This window comes from Chanodichthys erythropterus, chromosome 14, assembly GCF_024489055.1.
Source record: "Chanodichthys erythropterus isolate Z2021 chromosome 14, ASM2448905v1, whole genome shotgun sequence".
Lineage (NCBI taxonomy): Eukaryota > Metazoa > Chordata > Actinopteri > Cypriniformes > Xenocyprididae > Chanodichthys > Chanodichthys erythropterus.
Genome location: NC_090234.1, coordinates 26,680,092 through 26,704,666, shown reverse-complemented (window position 1 = coordinate 26,704,666; position 24,575 = coordinate 26,680,092). Strand labels below are relative to the sequence as shown.

General features: G+C 38.2%; 1 protein-coding gene across 1 annotated transcript in view; it reads left to right on the top strand.

Moving 5' to 3' along the window:
- Window positions 1-24,575, top strand: part of dnah7 (dynein, axonemal, heavy chain 7) — a 78,189-nt gene that overhangs the window by 34,402 nt on the left and 19,212 nt on the right. The window contains exons 35-50 of the mRNA XM_067408992.1: window positions 214-345; window positions 1,484-1,705; window positions 2,574-2,771; window positions 5,242-5,397; window positions 5,750-5,918; window positions 6,488-6,614; window positions 6,692-6,911; window positions 6,988-7,860; window positions 10,057-10,286; window positions 10,409-10,739; window positions 17,425-17,771; window positions 18,143-18,323; window positions 19,877-20,062; window positions 21,687-21,850; window positions 22,316-22,470; window positions 23,283-23,473. Coding sequence (XP_067265093.1) covers window positions 214-345; window positions 1,484-1,705; window positions 2,574-2,771; window positions 5,242-5,397; window positions 5,750-5,918; window positions 6,488-6,614; window positions 6,692-6,911; window positions 6,988-7,860; window positions 10,057-10,286; window positions 10,409-10,739; window positions 17,425-17,771; window positions 18,143-18,323; window positions 19,877-20,062; window positions 21,687-21,850; window positions 22,316-22,470; window positions 23,283-23,473 — 3,882 coding nt within the window. The remainder of the gene's footprint in view (window positions 1-213; window positions 346-1,483; window positions 1,706-2,573; window positions 2,772-5,241; window positions 5,398-5,749; window positions 5,919-6,487; window positions 6,615-6,691; window positions 6,912-6,987; window positions 7,861-10,056; window positions 10,287-10,408; window positions 10,740-17,424; window positions 17,772-18,142; window positions 18,324-19,876; window positions 20,063-21,686; window positions 21,851-22,315; window positions 22,471-23,282; window positions 23,474-24,575) is intronic.

Sequence of the window (24,575 nt, the reverse complement as noted above, 5' to 3'; positions counted from 1 at the left end):
GTGCACTTTGGCTATACAGTTTTTGGCAGACAAAGTAGCGCTTTCTTCTGCCACTCATTTGCTGCTGCATTTCTTTCCTTGTTTGCCATTTTTGTATAGCCATTGTTGAGCTATTATTTATTATCTCACGTTGTACATTTAAGATGCACCACCAATCATCTAGCCACGGGTTCTTGGTCCAGACTAATGGAGTGTGTTTTGTGTGGTTATCAGGAATTATCTCCCACGACCAACACAAGCCTGGTGAGGTCTCTGATGAATCTGATGGACTGCATGATGGATGAGTTCAGAGAGGAGAGCCAGATGAAGGGGATGGATGAGAGGGATGTCTGCTCCTGGCTTGAGGTGAGGAAATAAAATGTAGAATGTTGGACACTTTATGGACTCAACACTCACAGCTTTGCCTATGTAGCTGAAGTTGATCCTCACTTCTGCTGAGCCTACTGAGGCAGTTGGCTAAAAAGCAAGCAGCCACATAACAATTTCCGAGAAATAATCCACAACACATTCACATTTTCATCATTTGATCTAATTGTGATCAATCATTATGTGAAATAGTTTTAACATTTAAGTGTTTCAATATATCTGACCCATAGATAGGGTTCAGAAGGTTATAAATACACAGAAGAGATGCTGTATACTGGATATAGTGTATTTCAAGGACCTCATCTTTTCATTTGTTTGATTAATCAGCTTTCATGGCTAGCGAATCAAAATTGTTTGCTTAGTTTCACTTAGTCCTCTAAAGCATACAAGGGATGTTTTTTCAGTTTGAGTGGTCCATTGCAAATTCATCATATTAATTGCTTCTCACAAATGTCTTAGCTTTACTGCCCTGGAAGGTCATATCTTAAGCCGAAGGCAACTTTTGCCATTTTTTTTGTGTTGTCTGAAGTCTGCCAATACTGTCTGCATTTCTCCTCTAAAGGTAATAATCTTTCTCCACCTGCTCCTCTGAGACGGAGATCATATCAGTGGATCAAAAAGTGCCAACATAGATGGCGAGTCTCATTGATTAGGTGCCGGTACAGGATCAATGCTTAGAAAATCTCTCTCCTCTTAGATAGGAATGACTTTATTTGCTTCCTCTCAGTTGGTCATCAGAGTATTGCTCAATCCTAAAGCTTTTTTTTTTAATGCCAAAGTAGCACAAAGCATTTTGTCCCAAATCAATACCGGCAGTGTTTGTATTGATTGTCATTGCTGCAGCAGATTGATCTAAAGGTGGAACTGAGTTTGTAAAGAAATATTTATGAATAATTGATTGGATTAGCAGCTGTGGGAAGGTCAGCAGTGGGTCGTAGTGATTAAACACAGCAATTGAGGAAGTAATGATTTAGATCATTTATGGAAAAACTCAATATGATACCTCAAAATGGACTTATCAGAGGTCAACAGTAATATGTTACTGAGCTGTTTGTTAGTCAAAAAACACTACCTCTAGCTTTGCATAAAAACATTGTTTTTCTCTCTTCCTGTATAGGGCATCTTTGTTTTCTGCCTCGTGTGGTCAGTTGGAGCCAGCTGTACTGAGGCTGGAAGGGTAAAGTTTGACGGTTTGGTGAGGGAGATGCTGGCAGGTGGCCTCAGTGAAGAGACACGCACACAACATGGAATACTGGAGCACGTGGAGCCTCCCGCCAAGCAGCTGACAGTGCCTTTACCCACTGAGGGCACACTCTATGAATACCGCTTCCTCAAAGAGGTCAGGAAGTTCCATCAACACAATTGAGTGGATATGTAGAGAAAAGCAGATTGGGCTCTTTTGGGAAGTTTTTTTTCCTTTTATATTTTTGGGAGGTAATTAGGTAGATGACACATAGGTAGATGACACATATGTAATCTTTTTTTATGTTATCTGTATTATCTCCACTTTCCTGCAGCTTCTCATTCCTTCTCAGAGATGTTTCTCAATCTGGCTTTCTAGAAAGCAATTGTGCAAATTTAATATCCAGCTTTTTTTAGTATTTAACATGCCATCTTGGCTTGATCTATATTTAGAATACAAAGTATAAAATCAACCACTTAATTTCTGGAGTTTGAGGCATGTGAATTTGATTCTGTTTTTCATCCTGAAATAGGCCTACTAATAAGCAAATTCACTCTCTGCTCAGGAAGCACACCCTCCTCATCCTGAATTAGGTCATCTGTCTTATTATTTGTTAGAAATCACAAGCTTTATCTCTGTGTAATAAAACTTCAGGCATAACCTGGACTAATTTGCCAATTTCATGCCTCATTAAATGCTGAAAATGTCATTTATTAGAAAAGAAATGGATTATCCATTGCTTACATTTTTCTACTGTAGATAAAAGCCTTTTTTTCTGAACAGACAGGAATATGAACAAGCCCATAATTCTTTTGTGGTGTATATAAGACTTCTACAAAGAGTGCATCATGACATTTTTGAGGGTGTCATGATGGTGGAATTGGGAACATTGCAGCATTAATATACACTGTAGTTTCAGAGAGCACTGAAGGACAGAAAAACAAAATTCCAAATAAAAAAGCAAACAAGAATATTTGTTGAAATTTAATAAAAATGGTTCACATGAGCAATGATACTCTATCAGGGTCCAGGCAGATGGGAGTTATGGACTGAGGAGCTGAAGGAACAGCCCCCCATCCCCAAAGATGTGCAGTTCAATGAAATAATTGTGCCTACAGAGAACACTGTACGCTACACTGCTCTCATGAAGCTGCTCATCACTCATCAGAAGCCCACCGTCTTTGTTGGCCCCACAGGGACTGGCAAGAGCGTCTACATTCTAGTGAGTGTTTCAGTGCAGTTTTTACACAATGAATACCAGTCTGCCACTATTTAGAATAGGACTGTCAATTGACTACAGTGGAAATTAAGCAGTCAGTCAAGTTAACATTATTTAGTAAATGGATTCAACTCTAATCCATAGTCCATTTTCATAAACTGCCGCTGAAACAGAGAACAGTAACGCTTTGCTTCCCAAAACACATTCAGACACATTCAGTCCCACTGTCTCAAGATTTTCATAGTCATACTTGAATATGTACAATATGTTGCCAAAATGACTGTCAGAAATTAAAATGCACCACAACCATTAAAAACACCATTTATCATTCCACAACATACAGAGATCAAAGAAAAAAAAACACAAAATATTTCGCTTGCCATTCAGGGCTCCATACAATGGATAATCTCCAAATTTTATCCCCAATTCCGTCATCTTCCTTCCTTGCCATCATCTTTTTTGATCCTTTTGCATTTCGTGCAATAAAGTTTTTAACCAACTTTTCCTTCACCTCTGGAGTCCTGAATTATTTTTGTTTGCCTATTTTTATCAGCCCGGAATTGCTTTGCAAATAGGACTGGAGCCCTCTATTGGTCAACTACTTGGTGACAGATATTATGAGTTTATCTATTACTAGTAACAATTACAGCAACGAGGCAAAAAAATTAAAGACCAGAATCGAAACTATAATAATCTTCATTAATCCAATGGAGCCAACCAACCCTGTGACGTCACAGGTTGTAATACTGCAAAATGGTGGCGCCCCTGCTACAAAAGCGATAACAATTTTTTTTTTTTTAATGGTTACATTTATAGTGTTCTATATTGTGTTATATATCGTTTGTTGTATAATTTTTGATTAGAGTTGAAATCCATTTACTAAATAATGTTGACTTGACTGACTACTTCATTTCCACTTTAATACTGTACAGTATGTTAATAGTGACTCTTCAACAGGGTGAAATTCTTTGTATTCATAGGTATAAAAAAGTTTTATCTAAGACTAAAACTCATCTGTTGAATTAAATCTCACCTTCAACAGATAATTTGCTTTAAACAGAATATTCTGTTATTATCTTCCCACCGTCATACCACTCAAAACCCACTGAGACATTTTTTGGGAACATAAAAGAAGTTAAAAAATCATATCATACTTAAAAAGTGTGATATATTTAGTCAGGATTTGAACTCTTGTCCCCTGCCCACTGACTGAAAACTGTACCACTATACTAACAAAGGTGTCTTTAGTCTTTTAGTCTTGTATAATCTCACCAAGTAAGCCAGGACTTCCACTGGTGCCTCTCCTGACAAATAAATAAATAAAAAATTAGGTGCACAACACATCTGTCTCTATCTACAGCTGAGCATGAAACCGCTTACGTGATCTTGTACGTCTGCGCACAAGGGTTGACGTCATCAGATTGTGATAAATGAGTCAATGGTTTGAGACTAACTGTGGCCCACTATGCATGCTCCCCCTCCCCCTTTCCACAAGAAACAAACAGAGTCAATTCTTGTATTTTGGTCGGTGGTGCGGTTAGAAAGTCACTCGACTGGAAATCCATCAGCCAAACAGCCTCATCTCTCTTACCTGCATCATTATGCTTTTGTTTTAAATATACCTGTGGCATCAGTTTACACAACAGTTTGTGCTTGTGTTATTTAAAGATTGAACAGACTGAGTAATGTTTGTCCAAAACTCTTATAAAAAAAAAATCAATATAATCTGAATCACCAGTTATTTCAGTAAGATTGATTTAATAGGATTCATTCATTCTTTCTACTCGTGTACCCACTCACTTCATAGTTCCCTCTGCCTCCTCTTTCCGTTTTATTTTTTCACAATTTCCCCCTCTTGAATTTTTGGCAAAAATGTAAAGGACTCTTAAAGTCTCCATGTTGTGAGTGTGAAATGCCTGCAGGTGCCAACTTCATCACTCTCATTTAGCACATGAATATTAAATCATCATTTTTCACACTCTGCCACATGGCTCTTTCACAGAGTTTTAAGGAATGAAAGAGATTGTATGTGTCACGCATAAGTGGAGAAACATCATGTTCTCCTCAAACTATAATGAATGAGGTCTCTCTGAAATGTGCATATATTTACATTAATTAGTTGACACATGGCTGATCTATAAAAGCTTTTATGTTGGTTGTGCATGTTTTTGATTTTCATCCTTTAGATTAAATTTATTGTGATTGAAAGAGATCCATATTCCATCGGTTTTTAGCTTGTATCAAGCTATTATATGAGACACAAGCATAATTATGTCAGGTGCGAAGGTTATATAAAACAATTTCCTAGACTCATTTACTTACAGCATGTTTTATAAAGGTAGTGACAGGCTTACAGTAGAAAGACTGTTTTCTTGTCACTTCCAACACAGGTTGAAGGTGTTTATGAAAACTGAATTTTGATGCAACATCTGTGCTAAGTAGAGCTAATTAAGTGTCTCCAAATCCCCCACAGGACTTTTTGTTAAATCGTTTGGAGAAGGATGTGTACAGTCCTCTGTTGATCAACTTCTCAGCCCAAACAACAGCAGCACAGACTCAAAACATTATTATGTCTAAACTTGATAAGAGAAGGAAAGGAGTGTTTGGCCCTCCCCTGGGAAAGAAAATGGTATACTTTAAGCATATTTTTATTACCCTTTTTGTCACTGGAGAGATTATGATTAAATCTCAATCAATTTTTACTAAGTAATTCTTCTTAGCTTTTTAAAATCCATTTATGACTATAATTTGTGCCAAAAATTCTGACTGTAACTTGAAAATTAGTTCTTAATTGCCTCTAAATTAAATGTGAAAATGTGTTTGATTCACAAGTTCACCTGTATTTAAAACGGCACAATAAAAATGCCCTATTATCTTCCAACATTCAAAATTAAATCAACATGAGTGTTATAAAACATTTTTAGACCTGTCATTTTTTTGTTATTTTGACCTTTAATTTGCCTTTTGATTACTTTGATTAGGTGGTGTTTGTGGATGATGTAAACATGCCAGCTAGAGAGACTTATGGAGCCCAGCCTCCAGTGGAGCTCCTGCGCCAGTGGCTCGATCACTGGAACTGGTATGACATGAAGGACTGCTCCATGATCAGCTTAGTGGACATTCAAATCATGTGTGCCATGGGTCCGCCTGGTGAGTTCATGTCCTTTATAAATGCTAATACAGTTTTTATTCAAGGCAATTGCAGCTCTAAGAGCAGTGTCCAGCAGGGTTGTTATTGTTAACAAAACTAAAGCAAAAGTTATGAAAAAGTTTTCAGCAATGGAAATAAAGCTGAAATAAAATAAAAACATTAGATGAAAATTAGAAATGGCTAAAACTGCTAAAACTCATTTAAATCTAAAGCTATAAAAATATAATAAAAACTAAAATATATAAATAAAAGCTAATTCAAAAATATTTGAAAAATACTATAATTTTAATTAAATAATACTAAAATAACACTGGTGTTCAGTTTAATACAGACCTTAGGGATATGCATAAACCATGAAGATAAAGAAGATGGTGTAGTAAAAAAAAAAAAAAAATCAAGCAATCAAAGTTAAACATTGGTCACAGTAAAACAAATCTATCAAGCTTCAGGAGGCCAATAGTACTTGCATGCAACTTTGAGATTGTTGCAAAGGAAGCAACACGTCTAATGTTTTAAACAGTGTACACTGGTCTGTTTGTACGTTTGACATGTCCATTGTCATGTGCAGGTGGAGGTAGGAACCCTGTGACTCCTCGCTTTTTGCGTCACTTCAACACAGTGACCATTAATGAATTTGATGACAAAACCATGTTCACAATCTTCTCAAGAATTCTGGACTGGCACTTAACCATAAGGTAAGGTTGCTCCATACCAATGTGAGTAATAAATAAATAACATTTTTAATACATTTTCTGTTCTTACCTGCTTTCAGATTTCCATTTCCCAAACCGTTCGTCAGCGTTACCTCTCAGATCATCAGTGCTACCATGTCTGTGTATCAGGAGGCCACTAAAAACCTCCTACCAACCCCTGCCAAGTCCCACTACCTCTTCAACCTTCGAGATTTTTCCCGCGTCATCCAGGGGATCTGCTTATCACGGCCAGAGACAGCAGACGACCCTACGGCCATCAAACGCTTATGGGTGCATGAGGTAACTGCAAACACAGTTTTATAGGCCATATCATAGCAAGAAAGCTGAACTGATGTTAAAATATCCTCTCATGCAGGTCCTGAGGGTTTATTATGACCGCTTAGTGCATCCGTCTGATTGTGCATGGATGGTGGGCTTCCTGCAGGAAGTTTCAAAGTCTCACCTGAAAGAAGACTTCCATCAGCTATTCAAGCATTTGGACAGTGATGCTGATGGGCTTGTAACCGAAGATGACCTTCGGAGCCTCATGTTCTGTGATTTTCATGACCCCAAAGGTGAGGACCGGAACTACCGTGAGGTGGGTAACCCTGAGAAGCTTCGTCAGGTGGTGGAGACCCATCTTGAAGAGTACAACAATATCAGCAAGGCTCCCATGAATCTTGTACTTTTCCGGTTCGCCATCGAACACGTTTGTCGCATCTCCCGCATTCTAAAACAGCCCCGTGGACATGCTCTTTTAGTGGGAGTTGGAGGAAGCGGCCGTCAGTCTTTGACGCGCTTGGCCGCCCACATGGCTGAATCCGAACTCTTCCAGGTGGAGATCTCGAAGAGTTATGGGGTTACAGAGTGGCGTGATGACCTCAAGCTCATCATGCAAAAATCAACATCCGGGGAAAGTCACGGAGTCTTCCTTTTCACCGACACCCAGATTAAGATGGAGTCGTTTTTGGAGGATGTGAGTAACTTGTTAAACACTGGTGAGGTTCCCAATCTCTTTGCCGTAGATGAGAAGCAGGAGATTTGTGAGCGCATGCGTGTATTGGACCGTCAGCGGGAACGTGATAAGCAGACGGATGGCAGCCCACTGGCTCTTTTTAACATGTTTTTGGAGCGCTGTCGCAGCCAGTTGCATGTGGTACTGGCCATGAGTCCTATTGGTGACACCTTCAGAAGTCGCCTGAGACGTTTCCCTGCTCTCATTAACTGCTGCACCATTGACTGGTTCCAGGTTGGTGTGAATGTAAAGGCTATGCAGTGTTATTTTAGTATAATTAATGTACTGTTTTAGTTTTTATTAATATTTTGAATTAGTTTTTATTTTCATTTTAATAGTAATTTTGTTTTTTATTTTTATTATATAATTTTTAAATATGTCAAGTCACCTTTATTTTTATAGAGCTTCTTACAATAGAAATTGTGGTTGCACTTTTTTTTTTACAGTACTTGCACTTATGAGTAGGATACAACGGGGCTAAAGGCACACCTTAAGAGAAAATGTGCTTTTCACTACTTTCAAAGTGTATGATTACAGGAAAAATATATATGTTTGTATCGGACAATGATGGAGCAACATATTTTGTGTGAAAAAAAAGAAAAAAAATCATAATGTGGTTAATTTTGTTTAAAAATCTTATAAATGTATGAGGTGGTGAGGGGGCTCCCCAGCATGGGGTAAAAGGCGCACGGTATTTACGCAAATACTTTAGCTAAAATAATATGGTTTTAATAATGACTAAAGTTTGTATTATTTTCTGGCCTATGTGATATATATTTTTATATATAAAATATAAAAATACAGAAATACAGAAACAATTTTATTTTAAAAAGTAAAGATTCTGAAAGCATTTGAAGGAGATCCCATAATAGCCTATTTAATATAGATTTACAGTAGTAACAATAAATTATATTTTATTATGATATGATTAATATATTTTAAAATATGATTGTTTCATTATAAATATGGGTATTATCTCTAAGATACCCAGTTTGATATATGATATTTGCTATGTGAAACTAACCATGTCATGTCAACAAATGGAAAAGTCAGCAAGCTATTCATTAACATATTAATTATTGTGCCTTTTGCCCCAACAGCAGGGGCGCTTTTTACCCCAAATACCATACTTTTACATATTCTTGAAAATCATAAGGATGACCTTTGTCTCAAAATACAAATGTTAATTTAATGGATTCTTATTTGCTACTTAAATCAACAACATTTAAAAAAAATATCAAATATTAGATCAAACTACTTCAGAATCAACCTTGCATTGCTGCCCGCGATCGCATAAAAGATCAGAGAAATTTGCACGTACATTTTGAAAAACGGATGTTTAGGAAAGTGCTGTGGCAAGTTTTTGTGCCATCTAGTGGTTTAGAGGAAAATAAAATCAAAGGCACCTTTAGCCCCGTTGTACCCTACATACTATACCTTTCTTACTTAAGACAGTACTGGATATTTAGTTATTAAGGTATATGGGTTAAGGTTAGGTTTTGGGGTAGGCTTAGGGTTAGATACTGTGAAGCTGCTTTGAAACTATTTCAGTAGAACTTTATTTTACAGTCATGCTCTATATGTACATACTATGTACTTATAGTAAATACAGAAACTGGATAATATCTAATAAACTGGAAAGTAACAACTAATGATGCAAACTTGAGACAATATGAGACAAATTCTGCTGTAACGCAGCTGTAGCAAGATAATAGTGTCATTATTCAGCTTAAAGGTGATAAAGAGGATCTTTGGTCGACTGAGAAACCAAAGACTGTTACTGAGTTTTTGAAATGAGCGCATGCGTAAGAACAACCCCCCCTCCTTTCGAGGGAAAGCCTCCCAAAACACGTGCAGGAGTATTGGAACACGAGTGTTTACCACCGGAATTCCGCGCTCGTCTCTCACAAGGAATGTCACGGCAGTTATTGACAAGCCAGAGAGCCAATCCGCGCACGTCTCTCACAAGGAATGTCACGGCAGTGATTGACAAGCCAGAGAGCCAATCCGCGCACGTCTCTCACAAGGAATGTCACGGCAGTGATTGACAAGCCAGAGAGCCAATCCGCGCACGTCTCTCACAAGGAATGTCACGGCAGTGATTGACAAGCCAGAGGGATGATCGCGTAAACGATTGGCTGATGTTTTTAAGGCCATACCTCGTGCACAGATGATGTATATTAATATTATTCCTTTCAGTGCACCTAATAAATAGTCTTTTAGTAAAGACAGTTTCAAGTAATATTGCAAAAATGTATAAAACAAAACATCCTCTTTAGCACCTTTAATTCTGTTCAGTGTTGATGTCTATATAAATGTGAAACAGCTGAACTATAGTTGTTTTGAAGAATTCAAGAATTTTATTAAATATTAATTGTGCATTGTTACAGTCAAAAATTAAATGTGTATTGAATCATTATGTTCCAAAAGAGCTGGCCAGAAGATGCTCTGCAGGCTGTGGCATCTCGTTTCCTGGAAGACGTTGAAATGACGGACACTGCTCGTGAAGGCTGTATCAGCATGTGCAAGAGCTTCCACACGTCCACCATCAGTCTCTCTGCATGTTTCCTTTCGGAGCTGCAACGCTACAACTATGTCACACCAACTTCCTATTTGGAGCTCATATCTATGTTTAAGCACCTACTCCAGCGCAAAAGATCGTAAGTCATTCCAATCTGAGTGGCTTTACATTAGAATCATTGACTGATTAAGTTTGAATAATTAGGTTATGTCACATTATTTATGCCAGTGATGATAATATTAATGGTCTCTGTTGTTTCAGTGAGGTCATGAAGCTGAAGAGTCGTTATGAGATTGGTCTACAAAAGCTGGAATCAGCCGCCACTCAGGTGTCCACAATGCAGGTAGAGCTGGAGGCCCTTCAGCCTCAGCTGCGTGTGGCCAGTAAAGAAGTGGAAGAGATGATGGTGGTCATTGAGCGAGAATCTGTGGAGGTATCCAAGACAGAGAAAGTGGTCCGTGTGGATGAAGCAGAGGCTAATGAGCAGGCAATGGCTGCCAAGGCTATTAAAGATGAATGTGATGCCGATCTGGCGGTTGCTGTGCCCATTCTGGAATCTGCATTGGCTGCTTTGAACACACTAACACCGCAGGTTGGAGGGAACTATAATTGAATAATTATTAGTAATGCATACAAATTGTTTATAGTAACAAAGATATCTCAGATTTTGATATTGGCTAAAGAAACACATTCTAGCATAAGTTAAAGGGATAGTCCGCCAAAAATAAAAATTGTATCATCATTTACTCACTCTCATGTTGAACCAAACCTGTATGGACCACAAAAGTAGATATTTTGAAGAATGCTGATAATCAAACAGTTTTGGTGAGCTTTGACTTCAGATTCAAAACAGTCTTTAATGGTATCTGCAGGTAAATTAACACAAGGCAGACAAGGAAACATAACTGTAAATAATTGACCAGACAAAAATCAAATGAAACACAAGGATTTAAATACAAGGAACAAACAAAGGGAATTAATTAGGACACAGCTGAACAGAATGATTAATCAAATCAGTAACCAAGGTAACTAATAATGAGACTGACAGGCATGGAGACAGCAAAGACAGCAAATAAACTCAACCTGAACAAAACTGTGACAATATATAATTTTAAGTAATAAATACCCTTAGTGCCTTTGGGTTACTTGATGAAACATTCTTAAAAGGGTCATGACATGGATTTGTATTATTTTAATATGTTCACTGATAATGTTAATAAAGTTTTTTATTAATCTGTCAAATCACGACAATCCTACTGACCGGCGATAGCCTATGACGTCAAACAGGTGCAACCAGGAAGAGTATAAGGGGCGCCTGGAGAACCTGTCATCCGCTTTTCGTCTAAAGGGACTGACAGCAGGCAGAATGGAGGCATGGCAACAAAATGCAGTGTCTCGTTTTTAGGGAACCAGGGTTACAGTCGTAACCCGAGATGCTCCCTTTCGAAAGGGAACTCGCACTGCATCCTAGAACGCATATGGGGAACAAAATACCCACACTGCCATGCCGAGAGGAGTGCATGCCAAATGGCTGAGAAAAAAAGGCAGAAAATGCCAAGCACTCAACTCCTTCTGATCACACAAGGCTGTCAGTGACAATACTCCCTATGGCCAAAGCCGAGCTGAAGCCTTAAAGGGGGAGCCCTCTGAGAAAGAAAGAGGACGTGACTCACCAAGGCCGCTCAAGACATAGAACTAACATCTTAGCAGAAGAGGTTTCTTAAAGGGAGTCAGGCCAGAATGCTCGAGAGGAGCTCTGGCCAGTCACTTTCAGGGGGACAAGGTTCAACCCCGGAGCCACCAGGGAGGCCGACCTGCAACCTAGGCCACCTAGGTGTCTAATTTATGCCACACACCAAAGGGAACTGAGGCTCTGCATATCGCATCTACTCTGATATCAAGAGGAGCAACATTCACCTAGGCCGAAAAAAGGAGGAGGCAAAAGGGAAGTTAGTAGGGTCTGCTACTTGCATTTATTGCCCAATGCAGAGGGTGGGCCCTGGCCGGAAACAACTCTAAACATAGAGAAGGCATAAAAAGAAATAGGGGTGGCCCAAGGGAAAGGCTGACACACCAAAACATGACTTCGGAGAGGTAAAAAGAACAAAAAAAAGCAACCTAGTGACTCTTATTGGCAAGAGGAGGCAGGTATGTTCAAACAAGTGAAAACACCTGTGGCCTAACGGGCAGCGGTAAATAGAAAAACACTGCACACTTTCACCATTTTTTAGTAACAAAAGAGGCCTAATCATAGGCCAATACCAGAAACATCACAACCCGAAGCCCAAAGACAGAGGCCTTAGAGAATATGAAGCCAGCATGCTGCAAAAAACTTAAGGCGGCCTGAACTTAGGAGGCCGACGTCAGAAAGATAAAACAGGGCTAGACAGAGCGGAGGCTAAAAAGAAAGCCAACACGCATCACAGGGTGATATAAGGGAAAGGCCATACCTGAAGTCATGATGCATCTGGAGTTCAGGGGAGTGGAATGTTTCAGCATATCGCCTTAAACTCTCAGAGCGAGAGGAAACCACTTCACTTCAAGCTAATGGAAGGTTAGCAAGGAGGCCAAAATTTATTTAAAAAAAACAGCCAACTACTTGAAATCGTGAGCGTTCTTGTAACGTCTTTATCACGTTATTTGTACTTGACTGATGTTCTCATAATGTTGAGCGAAAACGTTCTCATAACAACGTTCTTGAAACGTCTTTATCACGTTATTTGTACTTGACTGATGTTCTCGTAATGTTGAGCGAAAACGTTCTCATAACAACGTTCTTGTAACGTCTTTATCACGTTATTTGTACTTGACTGATGTTCTCGTAATGTTGAGCGAAAACGTTCTCATAACAACTTTCTTGAAACGTCTTTATCACGTTATTTGTACTTGACTGATGTTCTCGTAATGTTGAGCGAAAACGTTCTCATAACAACGTTCTTGAAACGTCTTTATCACGTTATTTGTACTTGACTGATGTTCTCGTAATGTTGAGCGAAAACGTTCTCATAACAACGTTCTTGAAACGTCTTTATCACGTTATTTGTACTTGACTGATGTTCTCATAATGTTGAGCGAAAACGTTCTTAGGATAACATTCTGAGAACATGCTTTTAATGTTATTATTATTTACTAAATGTTTTCAGAATGTTATCATAATACGTTCTGAGTACAATGTTTATAAAAAGCGTCCTTACATTGTAATCTGTACTTAATGTTCTGTACATTGCTGTAGCCGTAACGTCTTTATGATGTTATTAATATTTGCTAAATGTTTCTGAAGTTCAATGTTTTGAACGTTCTTATGTGACCATAAAATGACCCAAATTGGAATGTCCCCCTAAAGTCATATAAGGAACCTTGAACTGCAGCACTTTCATTACCAAAAGAGGACGTTTATGTCACAAATGTTCTGTAAAATGTCAGAATTTTTGTCACTTTTAGAGAACTTTTAGGCAAAGTTGAACAAGGTCACGATAACATCGCTTCTGCGTGTGTGTTTTATAGAAAATAATAAAGTTTGAAGTCACCGTTATAGAGATGAGCGTTTGCTTTAGATGGGCTCTTGATCCTTGACGTTTAACATTAGATTTTCTCTGGCTGCTTTAACTGTGTTATCAAGACATGATAGCGATTGCAATAAACCCAAGAGAACTTCTGATCAGATGAATTGAGTTGTTTAGTGCTGATGATTTAGTCATCATCACTAAAGCCTCAAGCTGTGAATGTTTTAACTGTTAGTTTTATTAATGCTTTATTATATTTAATTCTTTATACAGACAAGAGTATTGAGGAGGGCTTTTTATTCAAACTTCAACACAGACATCATGAATCAGCGTATGAGCCTCAATGATGGTGACACTAAACAGAATCTTTTTTGTGACTTTAGTAGCTTGTTTTGTGATGTTCAGAGTTAAGCTGTTTATCTGAAAATTTTGTCACCATTGTTGAGGATCATATGCAGAATCTTGATGTCTGTGTGAATCTGTATGATACTGTTTGAATAATTTCTGCCCAATAAAGCTTTCAAAATATCAACGCATGGCAGGATTTGATGCACTATCATTGGACTATAATAACATGAAAAAAAAATACAATATTCAGAGACCAGAGAATAAGGCCACTGTATGATGAGAAAAATAACAAAGAAACAATCAAATCCATATGATCAGATTTTTCTCACAATTTTTTTTGCAATGCATGCTTTAAATAACAATTGCAACAATTGGAGAAAAATAATCAAAATGTCAAGGGTCAGGAGCTCAACTAAAACAAGCGCTTACCTCCATAACGGTGACATTTATAAATTTGATAAAACATCAACACCTCATAAAGAAGATTTGTATGAAAGAAACAAAGTCAGAGTGGGTTGTAATAAGTGAAGATGCAGAGATCTAGAGAGATCTGTTAGTGTTTAATGTTGTTTCTGTTATCTGAGTTTTGTGTGTCACCATTGTGCTGGAGAGTAGATCCTGAGCTTCAGTCAGTGATGATCCAGAAACACTGATGCTCTGCTGCATGTTTAAAAACAGTAACTGTGTAGTTACTGATGCAGTGATACAGCAGTTACATTAGCTCATGCATGTGCTGTTGTTGTTTGTAAGACATTTAAGAAAAATTAGTTTTTGTTTGAGCAGATACTCTTATTAATTGACATTTTTGACAAGGGCAGCAGGGATGTTCCGTAAAAAAAAAAAAAAAATGGTTCCCTAAATGTTCGGTGAATGTCTGCCAAATAACGTCCCCCAAACCTTAAAAGAAGTCCACATCGTGACTGTGTCTGAACGTTCTGGGAACATTATTAGACAACGTCCTTAACACCAGTGGGGATGTTTTGAGAATGTTCTGGGAACATAAAATTTCTAGCGGGGCAGGGTGTTGTAAACGTTCAGAAAATAACATTTTCATAACATTTCCAAAATGATAGAATGGAATGTTCCTCTATCGTTCACATACTGTAAACCAAGAAAAAACGTTCTTAAAAACAGTTAATTTGAACGTTCCAAAAATATTACAAAATAACGTTTTTGTAACATTTCCAAAATGACAGAATGGAATTTTCCTCTAACGTTTACATAAACCAAGAAAAAACATTCTTGATACATTTAAAAAACTGGACGTTTTGAACGTTTAAAAAACATTCCGAAATAACGTTTTCATAACATTTCCAAAATGATAGAATGGAATGTTCCTCTAACGTTAACATAAACCAAGAAAAAACATTCTTGATACATTAAAAAAACTGGACGTTTTGAACGTTTAGAAAACATTCCGAAATAACGTTTTCATAACTTAAAGAGAATGTTAACAAAACGTTCTGGCAACTCCTTTTTGTTAGCTGGGTACAAACCAAGATCTTAAGAGAGTAAGAATTATAAAAGGGTGTCACGACCAACCTATATATCCACAAAAATCCAGGGAGCAGGGAGCTTTGAGGTCAATGCAAAAGCATGGCTCTAATAATATAGAGGCGACCTACAAAAAAAAGGCCCACCTATACATGTAAAAGTGGCCTGCCATACTCACACAGTCTAAAGGCTGCGCTTCTCTTCAAACCCGGTCCAGACCATCAGAAAAGTTCCAGCTTAGGGAACATACTCATCATTGGCCCAGTCTCAGGACCGATGTAGAAGCACCTGTGGGGAAGAGGGGTACCGAGGGACAGTAGAAGAAATACATACTGGCGTTCAGAATGCCTGCACTGTATAACTTCCCTAAGATCCTGCTTCTTCTTCCTAACTTCTCCGCGACCTGCTCCTCCTCTGAGGAGGGGCCGAGCAGTGATGCTAGATTTCTGGCCTTGTCTATGGTCCTCAAACCAGAACGGGTCAGTGCCTCAGGTGAAAGACCCTGACCCTGGTCTAAATCCTTCAGCAGATCAGCCTGGTATGCTTGGAGCACTGCCATAGTATGCAGTGAAGCACCAGCCTGACCCGCTGCCACGTATGCTTTGCCGTTCAAACGCGAAGTGGTTTTAAGCGGTCTGGTAAGCAGAGCCGGAGCTTTAAGGGTTGATGCCATCCTCATCGAGCAGATCACTCTCGTGAGCCGCCGAATTGCGAGAGACAGTGCCACCCTTCTCAAAGTGTTCGGCAAGCTCCACCTGTGAACCCCACGACTTAAACCGTCTCTCTGCCTCAGCATGAGAGGGGCCCGAGCTGCCAGGCACAGATGTCTGTCCTTCCTCTCTCAAGAAGATGGACAGACGAGAGCGGAGCATCCTCATGGGAAGACGCTCGCAATGCACGCAAACAGATCCCTCGAGAACAGAGCATACATGCTCTTCGCCCAGACAGTGAATGCACAAGTTGTGTGTATCCTCCCGTGTCAAATATCTAGGACATGGATCAGCACAATGCTTGAAACGTTTCTCAGACATGATAGATTGTCTGTAGCGATCTGTTCAAGGTAAGTCTAACAGTCCCTGAAGATGAAATGACATGTTTTCCAGGCACCCCTTATATACTTCCTGGTTGCACCTGTATGACGTTATAGGCTGTTGCCGGCCAATAGGATTGCGAGCACGTTCCCCATATGCGTTCTAGGATGCAGTGCAAGTTCCCTTTCGAAAGGGAACTATTTTTTTGTGAACGCTCCATTACACTATGCCTCGCTGATGAAACAAAATGCTCCAAATAAACATATAATCCTCAAATGCGATCTAGGATTTCATTAAAATAAACCATCCACTTCTTTCCGACGCTGGGATCCATCTAAAGTCTGTACAGAGATGCAAACAAGCTTTTAAACTTCACAAGCTGTTTAACAAAGCGAAAATTTCCTTATCTTTTACTTAATCTTTTACTACATTCTTCCATTTGTCCTATTGACAGACTCAAATGCGTGGAGCATGTCAGTGTAGACAGTGTCAGTGATTGTAATGGGTTCTATTTGCTTTTGACGTGACACTCACATTCAGTGTAAGCAGATGTCATTGAATGCCATTGGTCAGGGCCTATGGTGCGCTAATGTGTAACGTGTAACTATGCGTCAGTGTCTTGCTCTGGAGGCAGTCATACGCATATGTATTTGCACGTGTGATGTCATAGGTCACCCAATATCAGAACAAGCTGATTTTGATGTTTGTTTAAATAAATGCTTTGTTTATAATTTGGAGGAAGTTTTAAGCTATGAAATTTGCAGGATGTTTTAATAATACTTCTTATGTCAATAGATCAAGGCAAATTTGATTTCTCATGTCATGACTTCTTTAATATGGTCTTTTTAAATTATTGCAAATCACCATTATTCAACGAATCAATCTGTGCCACCCTGTGTAGGATATAACTGTGGTTAAAGCCATGAAGAATCCTCCAGCTGGTGTCAAGCTGGTCATGGAAGCCATCTGCATCCTGAAAGGCATAAAACCAGATCGTATTCCAGACCCCTCAGGCTCCGGCAAGAAGGTGGAGGATTTCTGGGGCCCAGCGAAGAAACTGCTAGGAGATATGAAGTTTCTCCAGAGCCTTCACGAGTACAATAAAGACAATATTCCAGTCAACTACATGAGTGTCATCCGCAACAAATACATCACCAACCCAGACTTTGTTCCAGAGAAGATCCGCACGGCCTCCGCTGCTGCAGAGGGGCTCTGTAAATGGGTTTGTGCCATGGACTCCTATGATAAGTGAGTTATAGCTAAACTAAACTAAAGGTCACATTAGCCAAATTTTGGTCCATTGTCTACTGTCTATACTCCACAGTTCCTACAAAATTCAATTTCAAACAATTCAGCTTTCCTTTTGGTCAACGCATTGAATTAGCTGCAAACCTGTTGCAAAATATTTTCCAAAATTTGCGACCACAAAGATTCCTATTGAAATAATTGAATTTCGTCATCAAAACATTTGCTAAACTGTAATTCATAATTCAAGACATGAACAATAAACTCTGGATTTTATATGGGTCTCCAAGAAAATTTTATTTTAGAAAATGTAAAAATCTTTTTTTTATTAAGACCCATTTCATGGTGACACTTTTTTTCTTTTCCCTTCACAGAGTAGCAAAGGTAGTGGCCCCAAAGAAAGAGAAGTTGGCACTTGCAGAACAGAAGCTGAAGGTGGCCATGGAGAGCCTCCAGAAGAAACAAGCTGCTTTGAAGGAGGTCCAGGACAAACTGGCCAAACTACAGGAGACCCTGGAAGCCAATAAGAACAAAAAGGCTGACCTTGAGAATCAGGTAGGTAGAGGACAGTATTCACAAAATAGGCTATGCAAGGTTCTTACAATCAACGAATGGTTCGATACTGTTCCTGAAGCTTTGTGTATTATACATACATGATATGTTCAACTATTTTTGTTTGACATTCTTTGTAACCTCTCCTTCAGGGCAGGGCAACCCTGTTGAAAATGTCCGCTCCTTGCTGGAAGTTCATTTATTTAGGAATTTAGTTTTTGTTTTTACATCAAGAGGAGTTGAGGGAATGTTTTCCTTTTGTTCTTTGTTTACTTTCCTTCAGATCATTTTTATGTTCGAACTTTGAAGTTGTAAGAGTGAAGCCTTTGTTTCTAAACCCACACAAAAAACACACAGGGGCACACGTGCACACACACACACACACACACACACACACACACACACACACACTGTTCTCATTTGTCTGTGGAGACTGCCTGTCAGTTTAGTGCGTTTGGGTAAACCAAGCATCACCAAGGCCCTGCTGCCGTTTTCTGCCCTATTTCACTTCCTTTCATGTTCGTTCTTCTTTTTTCCCCCCCTTCTCTCCATGTTTGTAATTCAGGTTGTCTGTTTTCCCTATTGGAGGGTAGAAATTGTTTATGCCATGCTCTCTCAAGCATGGCCAGAATCAAGGCACTTGAATGCACCGAGGAAAACCTGTTATGTTGTTCCTGAAGCTCCACTGGAACGGTCTCTTTCAAATTGTTTTCTCACTTTGGGATATGAGTTGGAAAGAACAGGAATTTTGGAGGATTTCATCTCAAAGACAATAAAGTGTCATGATGCTGCATGCACCAATGTCACAAAGAATTAGTGAAGTACCATCACAGGGAGTGAGTAAGATGTTTGGATTGTTCAGAAATTGTGCTGTCAGCTTCGTGCCCAAGCGCAGAGCTCCTATCACTCTCTGCAGGTGCTGTGCAGGCTCACTTTTGTCGTTTCAAACAAATATGATGTTTCTTTAGTGCCAAACTGGGGTTTTAAAGATCCATTTATCTATGATGATGAAAGAAGGCCTGCACTTGTGGATCAGACATTATATTAGATGCTTTATTCGGAAGGATGTTTGTGCAGCAAACATTCATTTATGGTCACAAATTTTTATATAAATGCAGTCATATCTGATCATCCTTTTCAACCGTGTGAATACAGATGACAGCCACATTTAGCCCGCTGTATCTTTGATGTCAACACCTGTTTCAGACTGTTTTTAAATTATGTTAAATGTGCTGATGCTGCTAGTGTATATCACATAAAATGGTGACAATTAGAATTGGACTGTAGTCGATATGGTACATATCAGGGAATATGTGTTAAGAAGTGTGTTATTATATTGTTAAAAACTGTTGTGCTGCTTGATATTTCTGTGGAAATCGTGACATTTTTGTCACATTTGATGGGTTTACAGTATACCTGCTGAAAAAATTGTTTTAAAAAAATACTGATCCCAAACTTTTGAACAGTAGTGTATGTCTGTGTAACTTTTTGTACATCTCCCCACTCCTATGCATCCCTTTAGTCTTCTCATTTTCCTTGTTTTTTTTTTTCTGTAGGTGGATTTGTGCAGTAAAAAGCTAGAGCGTGCGGAGCAGCTCATTGGTGGGTTAGGTGGAGAGAAGACCCGCTGGAGTGAGACTGCTTTTAACTTAGGTGAACTGTACAACAACCTCACTGGAGACATTCTCATCTCTGCTGCTATAGTGGCCTACCTCGGCGCCTTTACCTCCAGTTTTAGACAGGTGGGCCAACACATAAAACAATCCATTTCTCTTGCCAAGCGCTTATCAACCCACATTGTTCATATCAATACAATATCAATATTAACATCAGATAAAATCCATTACTTTTATCAACTATGTTCATGCCCTTACAAGTATCTTCAGGCACAAGATTTTAAAGGGATAGTTCATCCAAAAATGAAAATTCTGTCATAATTTACTCACCCTCAAGTTGTTCCAAACCTGTATGAATTTCTTTGTTCTGCTGAACACAAAGGAAGATATTTTGTAGAAAGTTTGTAACCAGACCGCTTTGGGGCATGATTGACTTCCATAGTAGGAAAAAAAAAATACTATGGAAGTAAATAGTACCCCAAGAACTTTCCTACATTCTTCAAAATATCTTCCTTTGTGTTCAACAGAATAAAGAAGTGTATACAGGTTCGGACAACTTGAGGGTGAGTAAATTATGACAGAATTTATTTGGGTGAACTATTACTAGTCACATTTGACATGCACATTTCCAGTCATTTCAATAAAAATTTATGCGATCTGGAATTTCACGATAAGGTCAAAGATTTCCCTATGCAGATTTTGCAACAGGTTCAAGTTGGACATGCGGATTCACCACAATGATCAACAGAAAGTTGTCTCATTAAAAGCGACTCTCTGAGCTGTGCTTCATACTGTACATCGCTATACTATTGACAGTAGACGATGGATCTTTTTTGTTTGCAAAATTTTGCCAAATTTAGCTAATGTGACTGCTCCTTTATGGGTTTTCCCCTATTTGTGAGATTGCACAATGGAACAAAATATGTTAATTTACTGTAAGTGAGAAAATTACATAGCTAACATTGATTTCATAGTAAAAAATATGTTTTATTGCCCAAAGATATAGTAAAATCTTGTAAAATCCTAGCAATATTTTACAGCAAAGGAGATGACATCTGAGAAAGACATCTGGGACAGGGTTTATCTGGCTGAAATGTATTTGTCTTATTTAGTTTTCCTTTACATTTCAGTCTAAGTACTGTAATGTGAGTTAAATTCATATTCATATTCAGTATAGTTGATGTGTCTCAGGTGGAGTGATATTAGAGGGTTTTTGATATCCTTCTATAGCCATTATTCGTACACATTTGCCCCTGTCAGCTGGTTATGCTTAACAACAAAGCAGAGTCCATAAAAAATGAATGAATTCAGTGAAAACACTTTGTACAATACCAGGTATTGCTATGGTGAGTTTAAAATGGCACTCGGGGAACAGGGAGTAGTTTAACTTTAATATTCCCCCCTCTGTGAAAGCAATATCTTTTCTCCCAACAGAGGGTCTTTTTATATAAGCTTTCGTGCAGGTACATGACACACAGCTTATTACCTTTGTGTGCAGTAAGTCTTTATTGGATTTAAACAGAAAACAAAGATATCGAAGCGATAATAGTATAGTCCACAGTACCATTATTAAGTTGAAACTAACAGATAAGGTTGAATCTATGGATCTGTGTTTTTTTAAATAGGATTAAAACTTCTTAGATGTATCAGAAGACATCAGTGGATGTTTCTGGATCAAACTGTCTAAAGCAGCTGTGATCATGTTGTCTTTATTGAGCTGTTTGTGTGTTTCTGTGTGCGATCTCTACAGCGAGCTACAGAGGAGTGGATTGACATGTGTAAGACCAGAGGAATTCCTTGCTCCAAGAACTTGTCACTGATGAACTCCTTGGGTGAGCCAGTGAAAATCCGCAGCTGGACCATTGCTGGCCTCCCTTCAGACAGCTTCTCCATTGACAATGGAATCATCATCTCGTGAGAGTTTTTTGCCAATATATGTTACTTTAAAGTGCCATTTGTATTAGTTATGATATCACAGACTTACTTTAGGAAGTTTAAGGTTTAAGAAACAAAACCATGTTCATATTTTATGAACATGGTTTTCTTTCCAGTGGCATCTAAATGCACTTCTCACTATATTCTCACAAGTCAGTCACTGTAAACATGTTTAATTTATTTCACACTTCACACTGGATTGCACTTATTTAATTAAAAATGAAAGATAGTACTTGTTAGATGTGCAGGAGATTTAGATTTGCATTCTGTAGCAATACCAGGTTTAGACAAAAGGAAATGTTTGTTTTGGCATTCTATATTATAATCAACGATTAGCATGGATGTATTGCGGTAACAGATCAATAGATAAATTATACCTTTTAGACACATTGTTATCGAAACTCTTTTTTTGTGGAAGATTATTGAGATGTTTGTTCTCTGCAGTAATGCGAGGAGGTGGCCCCTGATGATTGATCCTCAGGGCCAGGCCAACAAATGGCTGAAGAATATGGAGAAATCTAACAGTCTCCATGTCATCAAGCTCAGTGATGGCGACTTTGTGCGCACACTAGAAAACTGCATCCAGTTTGGCACTCCAGGTGAGAGGTGGCAGCTTATAAACAGAATTTAGAAAAGGAATATAAAGCTTACTTTTATAATACTCTAAAAATCCTTATATCACTGCTCGGAGGGGCCATCATCAAGCAGCATAGTTGAGAATCAATTTATTTATTTTTTTAAGATTATTAGTTTGGTCTCACCAAATAAATCCTAAAAATTGTTAAAGATATAAACAACAACAACAATAAATAAATAAACTGTTCTCACAGGTGCAATACCAGTATTTCTCCCCAGGGGTCCCCCTCCACCATGAAAAACAAGCACACATCACAGTTAGATCCAAACCAGTGCGTTACCTGTTGTAGATAAATGCACACATTCTCTCTCTTCCCCTGGAGAAGCATGGTTGTCTCTTGTACATAACACATAAAGACTGAAAGCACAAATTCCATCTAATTTTACTTTCTTGAATGCAAAGGAGACCAGGGGTGGACCCAAACCGCAGCATGAGATACACAAATGTGCCAAGTAATCTGGCCTTAGGTGCCTCTGTCTTCCATCCTCAGCTCCTCCTCATCAGTGTTGTTCTGGGATGAAAGGCAGCTGCGTAGGCAGGCCGGTGCTTAGCTGTCTTGTGTGGATTGTTGTTTTGATACCGTTCACCTCTAGAATTTGCATTTGAGTTTATTTATTAATTTCTTTTTGTTGTTGTTTTTTCCCTGTTGCATTCCTTCAATTTCCACTTCTACTACCTGACTTTTTTTTTTTTTTTTTGTGAGTAGGTCAAATAAATGCTTCTGCAGCTTTTGTTTCGGCTTAACTCTAATTATTCATTCATGGTGTATTGTAGTGTTGCTGGAGAATGTTGGGGAAGAACTGGACCCCATACTTGAGCCCCTGCTGCTGAAACAGACTTTTAAACAGGGTGGCAGTGTCTGCATCCGGCTGGGCGACTCCACTATTGAATATGCTCCAGATTTCCGGTTTTACATAACAACAAAGCTGCGAAATCCACATTATCTACCTGAGATCTCAGTCAAGGTGAGTTTGCTTTACATATAAAGTCACACACAAATGCACACAGTCATACACACAAACTAATGTCTGCTTCTAAACAAGACCATGTAAACCTTGTCATGTAAAAACAGTCTCTTCCAAGGCAGCATTTATTTGATCAAAAATACAGTAAAGACAGGAAAATTCAGAATTATTTTTACAAATTAAAATAACTTTTTTATTTTAATATATTTTAAAATGTAATTGATTTCTGTGATGAATTTTCAGCAGCCATCATTCCAGTCTTCATTGTCACATGATACTTTAGAAATCATTCTAAATAATCATTCTAATTCGCCACTGGTTCCCTAAAAATTTTCCTAGGGGGTTTTACAACATAAATTACACACAATCATATCGAAAATGTGAATTTTGAAGCTGTTATGTTTATTTTAAAAAAACAAAAAACAAAGTATGTTTCTAATAAGTAACTAGAAATTAACGTTTGGGTTCTGAGTGTGTGCATTTTACATTGTTATGTTTACTGACGACCCTATTTTACTAAAAACTATTAATTTTACTATTATTATTTACTATAAAACCCATTATAAAACCCCATAGGAAAATCTCGAGGGAACCACTGGGAAATTAGTCTTCCGGGTTTTGTTGTCATACCTGCACCACTCTGTTTGCTGATTTGGTACTCAAAACATGTCTGATTATTATTATCACTGTTTAAAACAATCGTGCCTCTTGATAGTTTTTTGTGGAAATATACATGTACATTTAGGATTCTTTAATATATAGAAATAACAGCATTTATTTGAAATGGAAATCTTTTGACATTATAGATGACATTTATAAATGTCATTATAAATGTCTTTACTGTCACTTTTTATCAATTTAATGCTTCCTTGCTGAATAAAAGTATTAATTTCTTTCAAAAAGAAATCTTACTGACAAAAACTTTTGAATGGTAGTGTACACTGATTTTAATATACATTAAATGACTTCTCTTGTCCTTGAATTAATCTCTTGTTTCTGTATGGTTTTGAAACACTCTGATGTTTTGGTGTGTTATGGGGACTGAGTCACTGTCCTGAAGTATGCAGTCTTTGAAAGCATCAGTTAGTTCAAAATTAAGATA